The sequence below is a fragment of the Rhinolophus sinicus genome, chromosome 17 (assembly GCF_057876585.1).
Source record: "Rhinolophus sinicus isolate RSI-liver-muscle chromosome 17, RSI-T2T, whole genome shotgun sequence".
In the NCBI taxonomy this organism is placed as follows: domain Eukaryota; kingdom Metazoa; phylum Chordata; class Mammalia; order Chiroptera; family Rhinolophidae; genus Rhinolophus; species Rhinolophus sinicus.
The window spans coordinates 124,265,165-124,284,854 of NC_142517.1; the positions used below are offsets into that span (position 1 = coordinate 124,265,165).

At 41.8% G+C, this 19,690-nt stretch overlaps 1 protein-coding gene across 1 annotated transcript; it reads right to left on the reverse strand.

Moving 5' to 3' along the window:
* Positions 1 to 373: 373 nt before the first annotated feature.
* DDX18 (DEAD-box helicase 18) lies at positions 374 to 17,725 on the reverse strand. The gene is made up of 14 exons (XM_074335413.2): positions 17,555 to 17,725; positions 15,393 to 15,770; positions 13,090 to 13,230; positions 11,141 to 11,276; positions 10,672 to 10,772; positions 10,351 to 10,550; positions 10,138 to 10,252; positions 7,885 to 8,024; positions 6,836 to 6,997; positions 6,359 to 6,511; positions 5,562 to 5,675; positions 3,857 to 3,913; positions 3,328 to 3,505; positions 374 to 2,249 (listed from the first exon to the last, which is right to left on the reverse strand). Exons 1-14 carry the CDS (start codon positions 17,637 to 17,639, stop codon positions 2,107 to 2,109), a joined length of 2,103 nt encoding a protein of 700 aa, XP_074191514.1. The 5' UTR covers positions 17,640 to 17,725; the 3' UTR covers positions 374 to 2,106.
* Between the last annotated feature and the right edge of the window lie 1,965 nt (positions 17,726 to 19,690).

A 19,690-nucleotide genomic window follows, 5' to 3' on the forward strand; every position in this document is an offset into this window, starting at 1 on the left:
GCAGCCCCATATGTGCCCCCCAGCAGCTGTGCACTTAGCACAAGACCTAAGGAGGCCTTCTCCTTGTGAAAATAAGCCCTGCAGATGGTGCTGCCTTGACCTTGTATCTGATTCTAGTACTGGCTCCCTCACATCGGAATCCTGGCCGGGTTGGTCAAATCCGGTTGTCTGGATGTCCCTAGCCTGGGCCATCCTGCCAGCAGAACCTCACGCAGGACTCTCAGCAAGTACCTGAAATAGGCCATTATGAGAGTAGGAACAATCTTTCCACCTTCTGAGAGGAGAGCCAGTCTGGGACAAGCAGGTATCTAGAACCCAAATCCAGATAGACAAAGCAAGGTTAACAAAGCATATTAATAAATAAAATACAAAACTGATGTAATTATTTAATGACCTGGGAAAATACCATCTTATGAAACAAGCTGGTCACAAATGGTGGGTAAAATTTCGCTTTTGATTAAAAAAATTACAATGTCTATAAAACACTGGAAGGTTACATTATCAAAATATGCACAGTATTTAATTCTGTTCAGTGATTAAATATTCTTCCCTTTCATGTATTTCTAGAAACATGTTTATTTCTGAAACAAAAAAGAAAAACAAGTTACTAGATAAACAGTTATTAAACATGAAGAGTCCAGCAATCAAGGTCTGAAACCAGGACAGGTCCAGCCAGGGCACAGTGGTCGAGCCCAGCTGCAGAGTACCATTCTTTTCTTTTCCTTCTGGAAAGGCATCTATCAGCCTGCTTCCTCTACATTTGATGTTCTCCGTGTACTTAACATCTAACAGAAATCTATGAATACTAACTGGCATTAACAGTAAAATGAGACTATGAACTTTGGTTTTAAACTGCTACAAAATGTATTAGGTTGGTGCAAAAATAATTGCAGGTTTTGCAATTGTTTTTAACCCTTTTGTAGTTATGAAGCACACTAGAAATAAAACATAATACACCTAACACACTAGAAATCAAGAACTCCTATGACGAAAAGCCCCATCTGACTAAATCCCTGGGTTTGCTGCTTTTTGACTTCTGCTCACTTTCAATTTTCACTGCAAATCTTTTTTTTTTTTTAACACAGTACAAACAACCTTATTGATTGCAACTGGAAGGGGAACAGGAAGGGATACGACAGCTCCGGCTCCAGAGGCACCTGCAGACTTCATCGCAGCCCTCAAAAATTGCAGATCTATTTGTTTCATGGATCTAGAAGAGGTCATTTTTTTCTCAAAAATATCCTTTGCCTTCTAAGTACTCTGCCGAGTTGAAAGGGCTCATTAAAATCCAAGCCACCTGAAACAAAGTTTGAGTGTTATCCACCACTCTTTGTGCCTATTTTTAAGTCTTTGCTAAATTACCACAAGAACAGCAGATTATATCTACATTGGTATAAATGAGCCTCAAAAGTCTCAACTCTCCCTCTGTCCCAAAAGTCAAAACTGCTAGGAGCACTTTATTCAAATAACAACGATAATCCATTATTTCTTGTTCTTCAAACAATAAAATCTGGGAAAGGCTCATTGTTTTAAAATCTTGCATATATAAAAATCGATGCCACCTTTAGCTGAAGGTGCTTCTTTTCAAAAGCTCTCCACCTTTTAACATGGTAGTTCAGGAGGGGCCAAGAACTACCATTAAGGTCCAAAGAACCACCAAAACCAAAAAACTAAACCGAGACAATTTCCTGCACCACCACCACCACCACCTTCTGTCCAGTGTTGCAGGGTATCAGCCTTTTACAGCAGGGTGCTATAGCCATACATGCCACAAAAATCTTCAGACACCAAGAACAAAAATACAAAAAGAATTACATCAAAATAATGACATATGGGGGAAAAAGATTTAAAGTATTCTATCATCACAACAAAGACTAAAATGATCCCTTTGCTTTGTCCTGGGGCAATCAAGAAAAACTGAACCCCGTTTTATATTCCAAAATAAAAGATTTGCTGGAAATATCACTCTTCAATGCTTTCAACCCAAGTCAATTCATACTCGTGTCGGGTGAGTCCGTATCCTAGAGCTACAAAAATTCCTTTATTAGAGCAAGGGGAAAAAACCCATCTCGGCACAAAGCTCTTCCAGATGAAAGGAAGGTGTCTTCAGTGAGAGAACTGCCTGCTGTCGGATGACTTCCTGCTGATGTGTTTGAAGATTTTGGACTTCTCGACTTTCCTGGGTTTCTGGTAGCCGAACCCGCCGCCGCCGCCTCTCTTCCTAAGCTTGCCTTCATTGCTGTTCACATCTGAAGGGGATGTTAAGGAGATCAACCCACACAGAGGTCACCCTCCAATCTGACACCTACACGGACAGCCAGGCAGCGGGTACTGTCCCTCCACGACCACCCTGCCTGGACCATGAAAACTATGCACGTGAATGAGCCTATGCAACACATTTCCAGGCAATCAGGAGTGGCATGTGACCGTGGCCTGAAATCAGCAGGTCTGATTTTAAGCACTAGTCATACAATTTTCTCCACACAATGAGACTCAAGACAATTACTTATAAGGAGTTATGAGGTAAATCATCAAGTTTATAGGAACATATTAAAAAACACCCCTAGTGTCAAAACAAATGACTTTCACCTCGGTTCAGGCTGATTCAAGAATGCCTAACCAAGTGAAGCCGTTCTTTTCACACGATTCAACATGCAGACACTTACTCAATGCCTACAACGGGGACAGGACCCAAATTGGTCTCCTAGTCCCTTCAGCAGTTAATGGCACAGCGTTAATGAACAGGCCTCACCTCTGCTACTTCAGTCTCTTCTGTTGAAAATGTGATAATAAAGCACACGTTATAAATCGCAAAAGCAGCAATTTAAGATATTCCCTTTGCCTTATATCTTGAGTTAGCACTTCAGGTTTATTTTCTTTTGCTGATCTTGCAACTTCCCTGTATGAAATCCTTTAATGGCTCTGAGAGGATAAAAGCTTTGCAAGGTCCTGTCTTCTTTCTTCAGCTCCAGGGCATCCTGCTCCTTCACGGACCTTGTACAGTGAGGCCTCACACGCCCTGAGCCCTGCCATTTTCCCCTGTGCTTCTCTCCGGGCTACACAGCTCCCTCTGGCTCTCAGTCTGCCAGTTATGTTCCTGTCTGTTTTAAGGCCCGAGTCATAACTCCCGTTTCCATAACCCTCACTCCAGCCACTCCTCCCTGCCCACTCCGCGCGAGCATGACAGCAGACCCTGACCAGGCTAACAGTGGGGCCCCCAGCCTGCAGCCAGAGCACACACCACCCAGGGCGATGCCCAAATGCCCCGCTGTCAAGCTCTGGTCCCTTAGTTCCCGCATGAATTCATTACAACAAGGAAAAGGATACTCAGATCAACAAAAGGAGGCACCTTGAAACCAAATGACAGCGCAACCTGAGGCAAATTTAAGTTATTAACATTAAAGATCTGTTTCAGAGAATGGGAATCATATGCTCGGATGTACGACTTATACGCTTCCTGGGCTGACTTATGAAGGAAGTAGTTCTTTTCAATCAATTTTTCAAGCTGAAATAGAAAACAAAAAAACAAAAACAAAAAACATAGGTTTTAGTAAAATAAAAAAGCAGATTTCATGTATATTAGAACAAAATCATCCCACAAAAAATATCTGTCCCAATATGTTTGCTCCAATATCTGCAAAATATTAATTCAGAATAATTACAAAGTTCTTGTGGGTGCGGTCTGAAACAAGGCAGAGCACAGCAGTGTGGTAACCAACACAGCAGGAAACCAGAACGACTGCATGTGCAAGCTTCTCATCTACGAGAAGGGAGACTCGGAGTACAACCACTGCCAGTGGAGCACTACACAGGCAATGCTGGGATGAGGTGCAGGCTGACCCCCAAAGAAGCATACCTGAGACTGAATATCAGAAATTTTGGACCAGGAAAACTCGAATTCACTTAATGGAACCTAGAAAACCAAAGCATGAAGATTAGCAAAATGGGACCCATCAACATTCAAACAGTTAGAGGATGAGACAAGTCAGAGTCTATGAACAGACAGGAAATGGTGGGGCCAGGCAGCAATGGTGTCACTGCAGCTCGTTAGGCACTGACGAGATGACAGTGACCAGGTCTGTGGGATTCCCTTGGCAGAGACCTCTGCTCCCTTGTCTCCCAATGCCAATGGAAAATCTTATCTTACCTCCCGAATGGCACACAAATTGTGCCATGGAACCTTCCGAAAAGGCAGGGCGAGGAACTAGACAGGGATAAGTCCGTGGAGCCCTTTTCTCTCAATCAGGATCTCTACACTGAGGCAGCAGCCTGGCGCTCCTAGTTAGAAGGACCAAGAACTCTTCTCTCCGTCAGGAGAGCTGCCCTAACACAACACTGCCCTGTGACTGGGACTTGTGACCCCAGAAGTCACGGTGATCATAAATTCCTACAGGAAAGATTTTTATTGGCCATCACTTATTAGGTAACTGGAAAAGTACCGGACCTGCGCAAGGTGCTGGGGTGAAAAATAGCAGCCCATGTCACAGCCCCTGCCCTCAGAGAGCTTGCAGTCTTGTGGGGGAGACAGATAAGTAAGACAGCAATTCAGTGAGCACCCCTGCTGTGGGAATATGAAGGGGGGCTGATCAGTGATGGCTTCCCAGAAGAGACAACAGCTAGATGAAACCAGAGGCAATGTAGAGAACCAGGAAAAGGGCATTCTGGAGAAAAAGTGCAAAGGCTGTAGGGCAATTTGTAAGAGCTGCACCTAGTTGCTAGGCGGAGGAAAATCCACTCGGCAAGACCGTGCCAGGGAAGCGAACAAGGAGGCAAATGTCTGGGAAGAGAAGGCCTGGGAAGTAGTCACAAGATTAGCAACAAAGAGGCCACTTATCATTCTAATGAATTCAGATTTGGTGGGATGCCAGGAGGCCAAAGTTAGATTAGGGTGGGTTGGAGAACAGGGTCAGAAGAAAATAAATAGAGAAAATATAAACCACTTTTCAAAATGGTAGACTGAAGTACGGTTACAGGCAGAAGCTATGCTGGAGGTGGTGATAGGAGAATGGGTTTAGGGTTGAAATTATTTTTGTTTGTTTTAGTGAGATACTTCAGATGGTAAAGAGCTAACTGCAAAGGAGAGACTGCAGGTAATCCACAGGAATCGACGAATAAGGGCAGAAGAGGTAGGAGTGAACTGAGGAGTCCCACTGCTTTGGGGAAAGTCAGAGGGAAAGATACTAGGATGGAGACATGGCGAGAAGACAGGGAGCCGCAGGTAGAGATGGTCAGGTGTGAGGGAGCTTCAAAGGTGTGGAGGCGGGTTCAAATAGGCTGTGGGGAACGGGAGAGGAGAGACGGGGACACGGGCACTGCGAGGAACACGGAGCTCAAGGACTGCGCCACGTGAGGAGTTTTTTCTGTTCAAGTTTCTTGGGACATGCCCACAAGAGTCTAATTTGCTTCACCGCTGTAACAACCATTCTAATAGCTCTGCAATGACTCAAGACTCCTCAGACACATCCAGAAGAAACAGTGTTTAAGGCCATCTGCATCAGCAATAGAGTCCCACCATGAGGAATCTATTCCCAACTTAAGATTTTCTAAGCAAAGACCTTTACCTTGGATTGCTTCAAGTAACGAAGGAAACCCAGTTCTTCAGGGCGCAAAATGAGCAAGGCATGCCCTCTTCCATTTAGGCCTCTGGCTGTTCTCCCCACACGATGAATGTACTCCTTTGGTGGAGAGAGAAAAGCTGAGTTAACAGGCTGACTTTCGCCAGAAGCCGGGGCCGTCTGCATTTCCAGGACTTGTGTGTTAGCACATCTGTATGAGATGGTGCCCCTCCCCGTCCCCAGGGCTGTTCTCCGAAGCAAGTCCGTCAGTCCTTCTGCATGCATCACGCCCAGGGGTAACAGGGCGATGACCGAGGCCAAAGGAAAGCTGGACAGGAGGCACATTCACTTTGTGATCTAATAAAATGACCAGTAAGTGCGTCTGAAACTCAAAATGGCTTTTTGAAGCCTGTTTAAATGCTGGCTCACAATTTATATAACCTATTGTTTGTTCAAAATACGTAATAAAACTTATTTTACTACATATACTAATGTCCTATCTCTATAAACAAATTTTATATCCTTCTGCTCTTAACAAGTCATTCCAAGTATGTAACATGTAACATTCCCGACTTAAGTCCCACTGATGCCTTTCAAATCTCCTTACGTACCCACTTCGGGTCCTGTAAAAGCCCTAAGTACCATTAGCACCAGAGAAATACTGCAAAGTCACTGTGCACTAAAACATGACTGACTAAGGAAGAGACCTTTGAATGTGCAAAGCAGTATTTCTCAGGGAACCTGGAGAGTAAGTGCCCGCCTTCACGCAGAGCCATTCTGAGAAACCCAAGGATGCTGCTGACCTTGGGGTCATCAGGAGGGTCATACTGAACAATCCAGTCGACTTCAGGAATATCCAGCCCTCTAGCTGCCACGTCCGTGCACAACAATATCCCCGTGTCCGCATTGCAGAACTGGAAGAATGTGGTCGTGCGCTTGTTTTGCTTCTGCCTTCCCTGGAATCAAATCAAAACATCCATTAGAGGCTGTTTCTGGGTAGTCTAGATATAGAACCCCCAAACTGGGGAGTTGTGAACCTGCTTGATTTCACGTTCACTCCCTGGCCTGTGTCCTGTTCTCCCAAGTAGGTGGCATCTCTTATCCCTCTGTGGTCCTCACCCCTCACCCCAGCAAAGCCCCCTCCGGATAGGATCAATCACCCAATGCTCACTGACCTACTCAGAACTATGTTTAGAGAGGGGAGCAATACCTCAAACCCCACAATCTATACAACTTGGTGAGCATAACTTGTTTTGAATGAACTTTTCATAGTCACTTACATGAATGGCCAAGACAGGCAAATCGATGTAGTTCAGCAACTCATAGTGGTATTTCACGGACTTACAGGATGAAAAGAAGACCATTAGTTTCTTCTTCCGGTTTTTCTTAAGGAATGTAAAGAGCAGGAGGAATCTCTTTTCGGAAGGACACACAACATATCCCTAGAAGTAGTTCAATTGAACAGACACAAAATAACCAAACAGACATTTTCAGTTGCATGAGCCAATATAATCTGATGCAGAGCACAGACAAACATCACGCATACAGTCATGCCTTACCCATAGTAAAACTACTGCCTTCATCGTAACAAAGCGTTCCTAAAATAAGACTAATTTAAGCTCGCTTGACTCCTGTAACTGGCTGTAATCACCAGACACTAAATTCTTCTCGTATTTCTGAGATTACTGGTTATCAACAGTTCTTGCAACCATAATATGTTAACACCTCTACTAATTGGAACTCTCAAGACATACCAATGTTTGATTTTTTAAAAGGTCTTTGAAAGCAAGATCTCAAATAACCACAGCTTAAGTGCACAGTCCTAAACATGGCAACAAAGCTGGGAGAACATATTTTTAAAAACTAAACAACCCATGAAAGGTTTTTAAGCTAAATCATTACAGAAGTATTATATTCACCAACAGACACGATCTTAAAGTTCTCTTTAATCAATCTAGGTCGGATCTTTGTCACTTCATTGCCAGTTTTCTACAGCTACATACCTGAAACCTGTCTCTCCACTTTCTAACTCACCTCCCATTTTAGAGCAAGAGATTATTAAACAAATATTGTTTTTTTTTCCTGCCTCTCTAACTGATAGTGGCTAATAACGTCTCCCACATGTCAGGAGATATTAACAGACAGTAAGGAGAGCTGAGTAAATTATTCAGAGTTCAAGATACTTTATACCAGGAGAGCCAGAGATCCAACTTCACTATATTTAAATTAAAAGTTCAATAACCCATCTGCTTTCTAGAGGATCCTCCAAACGATTACAAGGAAAAAACCAAAGAAGATCCTTAAAATGTAAGATGTTGGCAAAAGGTACCTGCTCCAGACCATCCACTGTTGCATTAGCTTTATCATCATCAACGCCAACATATAATGGCTCCTTTTTCAGGGAAATCCTTGCCAGGTCTTCAACTTTTCGAGTTTGTGTGGCAGAAAAGAGCATGGTCTGTCTGCGTACTGAAACAATACATATAAAAAATAATCCCAGTCTTTCAGAGAATCTTTAGAAATCGCTTCACAAATACAAATGCTCCTAAGTACAAATAACAAGAATGGGAAACATGTTATCACTATAGATATTAAGGGAATATCATGAACAGCTTTATGTCCATAAATTTGACAACTTAGATGAAATGGACAATTTCCTTGAAAGACAAACTGCTAAAGCTCCCTGCAGAAATAGAAAACCTCAACAGCCTTTTATCTATTAAAGAAATTATAATTAAAATCTTTATGTAAAGAAAACTCCAGGGGTGGCCGGATGGCTCAGTTGGTTAGAGCACCAGCTCTCAACAAGGTTGCTGGTTCAATTCCCGCATGGGATGGTGGGCTGCGCCCCCTGCAACTAAGGATTGAAAACGGCGACTGGACTTGGAGCTGAGCTGTGCCCTCCACAACTAGATTGAAGGACAACCACTTGGAGAAACACATTGTTCCCTAATAGTCTCCAATTTAAAAAAAAAAAAGATAAAACAAAAAAACAGAAAGACAGTCCACCTCTAATGGCCTTTAATGGTGAATTCTATTAAACATTTATCAATTCTTCACTAACTCTCCAGGACACTCAAGAGAATTTACTTCCCAGCTTACTCTTTGAAGCCAGCCATTACCCTGATACCAAAACCCAATGACTCATGAACATAGATGCAACATTTCTAAACAAAATTTTACCAAAGTGAATCCAGTGATATATAAAAAGGATAATGCATCACGGTCAAGTGGGGTTTATTCTATGAATGCAGGGTTGGTTGGTTTAATATCTGAAAATTAACCAATACAATTTGCCATATTAACAAACTAAAAAACAACATCTGCTCACTTCAACAGCTATAGGAAAAGCATTTGACAAAACATAACATCTGATTTTAAAAAATCTCAGCAAATCAGGAACAGAAGAGATTATCCCCAATCTGATAAGGGGCATCTACAAAAAAATCTACAGCTAACATCGTACTTAATGGTGAAAGAGTGAATGCTTTCCTCCCTAGTATCAGGAACAAGACAAAGATGTCTTCTCTCGCCACTTCTATTCAGTACTGTACTGGAAAGAAAAAATTAAGTGACAATCCCAATCAACCAGATTTATTTTTAGGGAGTATAAATTGACAAACTGATTCTAAACTTTATACAGAAATGCAAAGGATAAGAACAGCCAGAACAAAGTTCTTTGCAAAGAACAAAGTTGGGAGTTAATACTACTTAATTTCAAGACTTCACAGGTAGAACTGGAACTCTCCACACTGCTGATGGGGATGTAAAACGGTACAAGTTAAACATACACTGGCCACTCCACTCCTAGGTAGCCACCCAAGAGAAAAGAAAACATATGTCCATAAAAAAGACTTGCAGACAGATGTTCACAGGAACTTTATAAATCTCTAGAAAATGCAAATTGACCTACAGTGACAGAAAGCAGATCAACAGTTGCCTGAGAGAGAGACGTGTGTGAGTAGTTGTTGGATGTCGGTGAGGGTTGCTCCTACTGAGGCTGAGAAACGGATTACAAAGGTTCACAAAGAAAATCTGAGGGTTATGGAGATGTTCACTGTATCGACTGTGGTGAAGGTTTCGCAGGCGTAACACCAAAATTTGTCCAATTGTATATTTAAAATATGTACAGATTATTATGTCAATTATATCCCAATAAAGCATTAAAAAACAAATTGTATCATGAATGGAATCATGGCCTTATTACAGACATAAGAAATTTATGTTATAAGTACTATAACCAAGGTATGTACAACTCAAATATAACACAGAAGACAACAAGTCTATGGCTACCTGGGACACGTTAGATGAAGTAAGAAAAAGTAAAACGGGGTGGTGGGGGCAGACGGGAATGAGATATACGTTTGGACTGTTTAACCATCATAATCTCTAAAATGGCAAAACCACTGTATTCAGTAACTGGTAAGTTTGATGCTCGCATTGCAGACCAGCTCTGCGGCTGACTGGCACTACTTCACTTGGCTCCATTAAAGTTCTGGTATTAATAGTTCCTACATAGGAACAACCCTCATCTGCTTCCAACAACTAATTTGCAAACCACATACAGACGCTACCCACTTACTTGGCAGAAGTTTAATAATTTGCTTTAATTCCTCTTCAAACCCAACATCCAAGATACGATCAGCCTCATCAATAACCAGACACTGTAGGTTTTTATACATAAACCCTGGAGTATTCTAATAAGACAAAGGACAAAGAGACACTATTAGGTGTCAAGTCTGTTTCACACAAGACAATGAGACAGGTAGTACTGCACGTACTACTGTTCTCTTACCTGCATATGGTCCAGGAGACGGCCTGGTGTAGCCACAATGATGTTGATCCCATTAGCAAGTTTCTGTGCTTCAGCAGATCTGTTACTGCCACCCATTATTAACCCGTATGTGTGAACATGGTGTGTCATCAGCTCTTTAAGAACACCGAAAGTCTGCATGGCCAGTTCCCTAGTAGGTGACAGAATAAGAACTCCTGTGCCTAAAAAGGAAAAAATAATATATAGTAAAAGTCAAACTGTAGTTATCACTGTGAGTCTACAATAGCAGTAATATACTATAAGAAACAGACACTGGCAGAAACAATCAGATCAAAGGCTTACCATTCCTAGGCATGAACTTTAACTTAACAATGAGTTCAATTGCAGGGATGAGAAATGCCAGGGTTTTGCCACTGCCTGTTTTTGCAGCTGCTAGAAGATCCCTAAATATTAAAAAGGGAAAGGAGACATTTAGTCTACTCATTCAACATGTACTTTCTGAATACCCACCACATACAATCACATACGTTTCCAGCACCAAGGCTAGAACAAGATCAAGGAAAAGTTCCTACCTCCTCTACCACTAAAATCACCTGGGTTAAACACCTAACTCAGAAATAAGAATCATGCTATGAAACAGAAGTGAACACTTTTCTTCAAACATCAGTAAATCACTTAAAGCTTTTAATGCAGGTTAGATATGTAACCCAACACATAATGCAAAATCAATAGAACATACTGGCATTTTCTTTCCAAACTACTAGCACTAAAAATAGAGACCCTAATGGCCAAATATCAATGCTACTCATACCTGCCTTCCAGAAGTGGTCTGATACTTTTGTGTTGAATTTCAGTCATGTGTGTAAAGCCCATTTCTTTTATAGCCTTCAAAGTGTTCTCGTTGACAAGATTCGATAGAGAAGCAAATGAAGTATCCTCAAAAGCTCCTAAATGGAAGACCGTTTATCATTAGTAAATTTATCTTTTATAATAGTTAGTACAGCTACAGCTGCCTAAATTAGTTTTACTGATTGAAAGCATTACTGGGGTTGGAGTCGTACTTAGAAAAGCTTCTTTCACTAAGACTAAATCCCAACCATTCCTATGTAACATTACGAAAAAGACCATATACTTTTAAAGTTTCTCCACTGCTGATGCCTGTGTAATTTCAAGTCCAGAGCCTGTAGTGTAACAAAATAACAAAGGGTGCAGAGGAGGTACAATCAAGGGACTTGCATGAAAAGAAAAGATGATATAGGAACATTTGTGACAACATGGATGGATCTTGAGAGAGTAATGCTGAGCAAAACAAGTCAGACAGAAAAAGCAGAGAACCATGTGATTTCACTGATATGTGGTATATAAACCAAAAACAACAAAAGAACAAGACAAACAAATGAGAAACAGAAACTCATAGACACAGACAATAGTTTAGTGGTTGCCAGAGGGTAAGGGGGGCGGGGGGTGGGGGGTGGGAGATGAGGGTAAGGGGGATCGAATATATGGTGATGGAAGGAGAACTGACTCTGGGTGATGAACACACAATGGGATTTATAGATGATGTAATACAGAATTGTACACCTGAAATCTATGTAATTTTACTAACAATTGTCACCCCAATAAATTTAATAAAAAAAAAAAAAAGAAAATGCCAAGGCTGAGGAAGGGGACAGGAGGAGTTCAGAGAGAAATGAAATGTTTAGGAAATCGGAAATAAAAAGTGGAAACATTCACTATAGTAAAAATCGAGTGTGAAGCCAATCAAGAGAGCAATAATCTCACTCCAAAAAGACAACCGAGAATCAGATACAACCAGCCAGACTGTTAGACTGAACCCACAAATCAAGTGTGTAGCAGTTCTCCAGCAGGGGAAGGCATCAAAACCCCCCAGGAGCTCCCCACCCCAACATGTCCTGGCTACACCCCAGATATTGTCACCTCGGCACTACTGACACTTTGGGCTGGACAATTGTTTTGAGAGGCTGTCCTATACACTACAGTACGTTCTGCAGCATCCCTGACCTCTACCAACTAGATGCCTGCCCCCAGTTCTGACAACCAAAAATGTTGGTGGCCAACCCTCAGATTTGCCTGGGACAGAGGAGGTTTATGGGATGCTGAACTTTCAGTGCTAAAACTGGTCAAGTTCTAGGCAAACTAGGATGAGCCGGGCACCCCACCTGGGAGGCAAAAATTGCCCTGCTTGAGAACCAGTGATAGCATTTGCAATTCTGATTAAGCAAGTCTGGGGTTGGGCTTCAATATTTTAACAAACAAAACCACTCAAGTAACTCCTAGACATTTCTGGTTAGGAGCAACTGATTCTAGTCTAAACTCTTAACTTTACAGATAAAGAAACAAGGGCGAAAGGAGGGTAACCTGACACAAGTCCTTCAATAATGTTAATTCTTCCCTCCCTCCCTAGTAACTGAGCAGTGTTAAACTTTCTCCAGACTTATGGACCAATGGTTTTCCTACTACAACATGGAATGAGCTTTAGAAAATGATAAACCAAAAGAACAAATGATCCCAGAAGCTCTTTGTGTGTATTATCAAAACATTTAGTGCCAGGACTAAAGAAAAGGAAAAAACAGAAAGAAACAACAACGTGGGAGATAAAAAGCAGCACTCAAGATATAAAAACATTTCTTGTGACTACTTACTTTTTCCAGGTAAAAGTCACATTTGAACCTTCGTATTTTATAATCTAGAGAGGTATGACATTTTAAACATCTATCTGGAAAATGCTCTGGAGGTTACCTGTCACTCCCAAGGGCAGGCTGGGCACTTCGCTCTCCTCTTCCTCGTCCTCTGACTTCTCCACCCTGTGTTCTGTTTCTCCAGAAGCCTGGGAACCTTCTTCAGGCTCCTCTTTGTCTTCAGTTTTTGCTTTTTTGGTATCTGGTTTTAAAGAACAAAACCCAATTTTTTTTTCTTAAAATAAAAAAACCAAATGAGATTACAAAATAAAAGCTGTGAGATGCCAAAATGCTATTTTCAAAAGCTTAACACATTTTCAGTTTTAACTTAAGAATGTCTCTTTCATGATTAAAGATTTAGTTATATTTAAAAACGCAGGGAGAGGTGCAGATTTACCAACAAAAGTTTACTTTTTAGGATTCTTAATGTATTATATTATCTTAAGTGACCAAGACATTTTTTTAAAAGTTGAACTAAACAATTTAAGTATTCTAATTTCACCAAGTTCTATATATTTCACTGAGAAAAAAAAGGGCATGTAAGTAGTATGTTGTTGTTGTTTTTAAAAACTCAGAAACAAGCACTCATTTTCCACTCATGCCATTAAACATACATTTTCTATAAAAGCTAATTTTGTTTTAAAGATGAACAGAAATACCAAAGGCTCTTCACGTTACTAGAGCTAGACTACAAAGCAAGGGCAATAATCCACATAGCTGGATAATACAAACTGGCCTGTTTCTTGAACTTCAGTGGTGAAGGAAGTAACAATAAGGCCTTCTGGCTTTTTACTTCTACATTCACAACTTTCGTAATGGGGTCCTAAACTACCTTTCCAGTCTTACCTCCGATGTTCTTAAATGTTCCACTGTGTCAAATGGGTTAACTACCATGCTGGACTCTTATCAATTTATGGTAGCTAGTGTATCAGGCAAGAACTAAACTAGCCCAGAACTCAGGACTCTTTGTAGCCCAGGACAGGTCGCTTCCTTGGACCTTACTACCACCTTTCTGGGATATGGTCGACTCTGCAGGATCCCCAAGTTCAATGGCCATGAATATGATCAGCTGGTCTTCATGGCTTATCACTTCTGTTTCCCTTAAAATGGTTCTTAAAGTTTACCAATAGGGTTCAAACTCCCAGCCCTGTGATTCAATGCTTGAGGGTAGAAAAATATCTCCTCCTTAGTCATACTCAGAACAAGAATCCTAAAGCCACTAATAATTTCTGAATAGGATTACAATCACTTTAAATAAAAACTGTAATGTCTTATTTTCATGCTTTTCTCTATTTTGTTTCATTTTTGTTTAAGCAATTTCTTGTAACCTACAAATGTATTAGTCTGTAGGCAGCATGAAGACAGCCATGCATGTTTGGAAAAGTTCAAAGCTCCTTTCTAAATGAAACCTTTATTTCAGGTAAGACAGATGAATAGGATATTCTAACCCAGGTGTTAGCAAAACTTTTTATCTAAAGGGCCAGACAGTAAATATTTCAAGTTTCATTGAAATATTTACTGATACCTACAGTCTCTGTTACTATAAAGACCAAGTAAACAAATGGGTATCACATTGTTCCAATAAAGCTTTATTTACAAAATAGGTGGAAGGCTGAATAGTTTGCTGACACCTGTTCTATCTTCCCTTGAAATCTCTGTGCTCTTATCTCAATTAAAATGCCTATTCTTTTACCTAAGCTTATTCAGATCCAATCATCTTCCAAAAGAAAACAGCCCTTCACTTCCCCTTTAATACTATCCTGGCCATTTTACTTACCTGATAAATGGGATAATGCCCATTTATTCCGGCGTTTCCTAACTACTATTTCATACACTTTACATATCCAAATTATCACTAAGTCTCTTTTCAAAGGGAGGAATTTATGGTAGGAAAAAGGAATGGGGCAAAATAGAGGGAAGTAAAAAGAATCATTAATGTACAGTCTCTGGGTACATAAAAGTCTGAGAAGGTAGTCTACGACCAGCCCAGATTTCTTTAGTGTAATTCCACAATTCTGTTTGCAAATAGGTAAACCTAATACTATGCCATAGTATGTTGTGTTCATCACAAAAAGCCCAGCGAAGAGCAAATTTCTAAACTTCTAAGGAGATTCTTATTTAAGTGAGAGATTTTATTCAAGGTTGTTAAAGAATGTAAAAGCATGACACATTGCTCAATGTTTTGAGAAAAGTTAAAATCCCCCCACGCCTCCCTGTTTCCTTTAGCTACCAGGCTACTTTCTAGTATACTGTGGGTATAGGGTTCTCGCATGGCCTGTGGACACGATAGTAATACAGGGACGATAGAATGACAACTGAAAAACAGTGTGAATGGCTTAAATTCAAATACAATGAAGTGCTTACCAGGCCCAGCATCGTCCACCATTTTTCTCTTTTTCTTCTTCTTCTTTTTCTTCTTCGATTCTGGATTAGGAGACTGTGTTGCTGCTTCCCCATTGGTTATTATGGTTAATTTCTTGGATTTTTTAACTTTTACATTTTCCACTATTTCTTTAGATATAGTCCCATTTTGGGCTTCTGACAAGCCCACATTCATAGACTGTTTTAGGGATTTTTTAACTTTCCCACCTCCTACTGTTTCTTTAGATATATCTCCATTTTGGGCTTCTGATGAGACCACATTCACAGACTGTTTTAGGGATTTTTTAACCTTTCCACCTCTCACTGTTTCTTCAGACACCTCTCCATTTTGAGTTTCTGATAGGCTCACATCCGAGGCCCCTGTTCAAAAACAGAAAATATTGTAACAAAGAAGAGGAGGTTTACTTAGAAACACTGGAATCCCAAAGGAGAAATGCCATGGCGTACAGAAGTGAAATGATTTAGCCTTTAATTCCCTTTCATATACAGTTCCGTTCAAACTTAATTGATAGGTTCTTGGAACTGCAGAGAAAGGACACATAGGCTAATTGACATAAACAAGAGTTAAGTTCCTATGGCATCTCATTAGCGTCACAACAAAATGACACTGAACAAAACGACATTATTCGAGGGCCTGCTGCACACTATTAAAACTACTTGTAATTTTATGGTGTTCCGCTACAGGACAAGTAATTCCCTTTTCAAAAAAATACTGGAAAAGGGAAAGCTCCATTGATTTATTAACTTTCAAAAAACACACATCTCTGTCCTTAGGAAGTTAAGAGAGTCTGGGACAGGAAAACTTCATGAGATGAAATATTTAAACAGCTGGGGCCAGACAATGGTAGTTACAAAATATACATTGTAATATAGGTATTTGATAAATATATGACTGATATATCAAAAACAATTTACACCTTATTTACACAACTACTGCTTCTCATATAAATACAACTTCAAAACATTCACCCTCAACTTTGCTAGATGGTAGTGAACTGAAAATTGTTGATGAAACCACTTTTTTTGTCCCAATACTTACTATATATAAATACATGAGAATGTCTTTAGAAAAGTTTCCATATTTATATATAGAAAAAGATAACACCATCTTTTACTTTAATCGTTACCTTTAACTACAAAAAATATTTCGTAATGCTGTATTAGTCTATAAGAATTGGAAATATAAGGGAGCTTCAAAAACTTTATTCCTAAAACCCACAAACCTTCCCTCTCTTCCTGGATTTCTTTCAATCAACTTATCTCTATTGAAAACCAACTGGTGGTAAAGCACCAGGCCTCCAACAATGCCTTCGGGGGTTTACATCTTATTATACAGGACCCACAAAGGTCAAGATTTCTGGCTCACCATCAGGAACCTTGGGCTGCAAATAAGGTAGGTAAGCATGGTGACATTCAGGTAAATTCCTTTTTAATTAAGTCTCTGTGAAAGGTGTAAATATGTAAAAGCTCTTAAGGAATTTATAACCTAATGCTGGAAGTGATGGGAAGATACAGCAGGAGAGAGGCGTTGCATTCCACGTGTGCTTTTAAGACACTCTTAGCTGTAAATGTGAGAGTGCTAAAGGAGGAGGGGGAGAAGGGGAGAGGGGGAGAGACAGAAGGTGGGGAGAAGGCAACGGTATCGGCAAAGCTTTGTGACGAGTGACAATGAGCTTCTGTTGAAGAAATACATTCAATAGAGGATGTAAATGCAAGGTGCATAGAGCTGAGGTTCCACGTGTCTGACTGGAAATGGGTGACGGGTGGGGATGAGGTGGGAACTGAAGGTGGTGAGGGAGTCAAATGAGGCGGGTGTAGGTAGAAAGGGCTGGTTTAGCCGGAAGAACTCCTGGGTGCCGGGAAGGGAGCGCAAGGGGTCTCCTGCCCTCATTCCCTCCGTAAAGACACATGATGATCAGCGAGGTGACGGGCAGAGGTGAGGCCACGGGGCGCGTCTACATCTTCTCGGGAGCCCACTCGAGTCTGCCCCAGGCTGCCTTTTCACTCTCAACACACACACGTGCTCTAAGGAAAGCTGCCCCGCCACACCGGCGCCGCTCCGCCCCACAGTCGCCATAGCGCGCCACGGCCCACGCGTGGGGCCCTCAGCCACCGAGGCCGCCGCGAAGCTTAGCGCATCTCACCCTGTAGCTTTAGGTTTCGCTGTCGCAGTTTGAGGTTTCGCTTCTCGATCTTCTTGCGCAGTAGTTTCATCGGCAGATGAGACATGTTGTCTGCGAAGCGCCTTCCGCGCAGCGCCACAGCACACACACGCTCAACTCTCCGGGGGGCGTTACTTCCGGTTGGGCCGTACAGCAGCAGCTCCGCCGGCCGGAAATACGTCACAGGAAACGCGCGAGGCCTGCGGAGAGAAAATGCGTCGCGGGTGGAAAAGCTTCCAGGCGCCTGCTCCGTGCTCCCTTGGCTACCGAGTTCTCTGCAGCGCCCCCTGTGGCCGTGGAGGCCCAGGCCTGCGCCGGTTCACACTGTGCCCTAGTTGGCAGCGCGTCCGGGCGATTGGGAGTCCTCGTAGAGTTTGACCTACCCCCAGAGGAAACTGAAGAAACGAAACCCCGCGGAGGGCGGTAGAGAGGCTCCAGTTTTGTGTTCTTGACCTCTTTGGGTCCTGGACAACTTGGACAATTGAATAAAACCTAAGTTTCGTGTGTGTGTGTGTGTGTGTGTGTGTGTGCGTGTTTCCAAACTTGCTTGTCCGCTCTCCTTAATGAGAAATATACTTTCCATGTCACTTGGTACACAGAGACACAAATACAACATTTCTCAAAGCCTTACTCTTGTGTTTCACTCTGATATTTTTCCTTCCATTCTATTCATTCCATCATATATTATTCTATTCTAATTAAAAATCACATTACTATACCTTTAAATTGGTTTCATTGCAGTATTAATGGGTTGGCTGCAATTTGAAAATCAGGTTTATAAATCCTCAAGCTCACTATGGACCCTCTAGGAGTACAGGACAGAAATTAGGTTTTGGCTAGCTAGTAGACCTCGTTTATTTACTTTTGTGTGTGGGTGTGTGTGTGAAAGGGGGTGCATAGAGTTTAATTTTTAAAAAGTTACCAACGTTAAAAAAATTGGGATAGTTCATATAGAAATTTATATTTTTTAATTTAAAGTATTGCCCCAATTTGGGCTGAACCATAACGGGAAGGGTCAACGAAACCTGGATTAATTTTTTACTTGGAGTGGCAGAGCAAGAACTAATGGGAATGATCATAGAAAAGAAGGGAGACGGAGAAACTTGGGAGGGAGTTTAAACAGAATGTGAATGAATTGACTGAGAAATCATGTTGAACTGGGCTGGGAAACCAAGACGAGTAAACAAATCATGATGTGCCTAGATTCTTGATGAGTAGGCAGGCTAAAAGATGAGCCACAAATTTAAACTGGTGCGTGCTCACACACATACACATATACATATACATAGATGCACATACATACACACATACATCTCAGGTTAAATATAGGTGTGTACTGTATATACATTGTATTGTTTATATTTTTAATATTTTGTATATTATATTTTGACATCTAAAAATACCTTTCCTGGCTGGGGAGAGATTTTTCCCTCCGGGCACTAGCCCTTTCTTAGAGATAGGGAAGGTGTGGGGACAGAGCCCCAGAAAGTAGTTTACAGGCTCTCAGCCTCACGTGGAAAGGTGCTGGCTCAGCTGTGGCTGATTGGCCGTAGGCTGTGGCCGGTTAGCCGATTGGCCTCTGGTATAACTGCTGCGGCTACGGAGGAGAGCCGAGGACTGCTGAGGAGCCGAGCAGAGCCAAGGAGAGTGGAAGAGGAGAGCCGAGAAGAGCGGAAGAGAGGAGAGGAACAGAGTTGAGAGAGTGGAGGAGAGTCGTCGGTCGGTTGGTGGAAAGGCGGACGGCAGGTCGCACGTCCAGTGGACCCAGCCTCCAGTGAGACCATAGTGGTATGATTCCCCTACTTATGGCTCCGTGGGTGTTCCTTTTTGGCCTCACCATATCCTGCGTTCTTGTGTGGGGAGCAGGAGCAGAGATCCCGCAGGCCGCCCCGCCTGAAAAATGGCGCGGCGAGCAGGGTCTCCCGCACGACAGAAGGACTCAGGCAGGAACTAGCCTTTGAGATGTGAACTAACCATTTCTTGTAGGAGGTCAGAGAGGTCTTGACCCCTGGAGCTGCTCGGGGCAATGGGAAGCCCCTCACTCTTTCTGCTGCCCTTGGAATTTATATTCTGCCCACTGTTCCCACAGTGGGAACCATTTTCAAGGACGCAGATTTG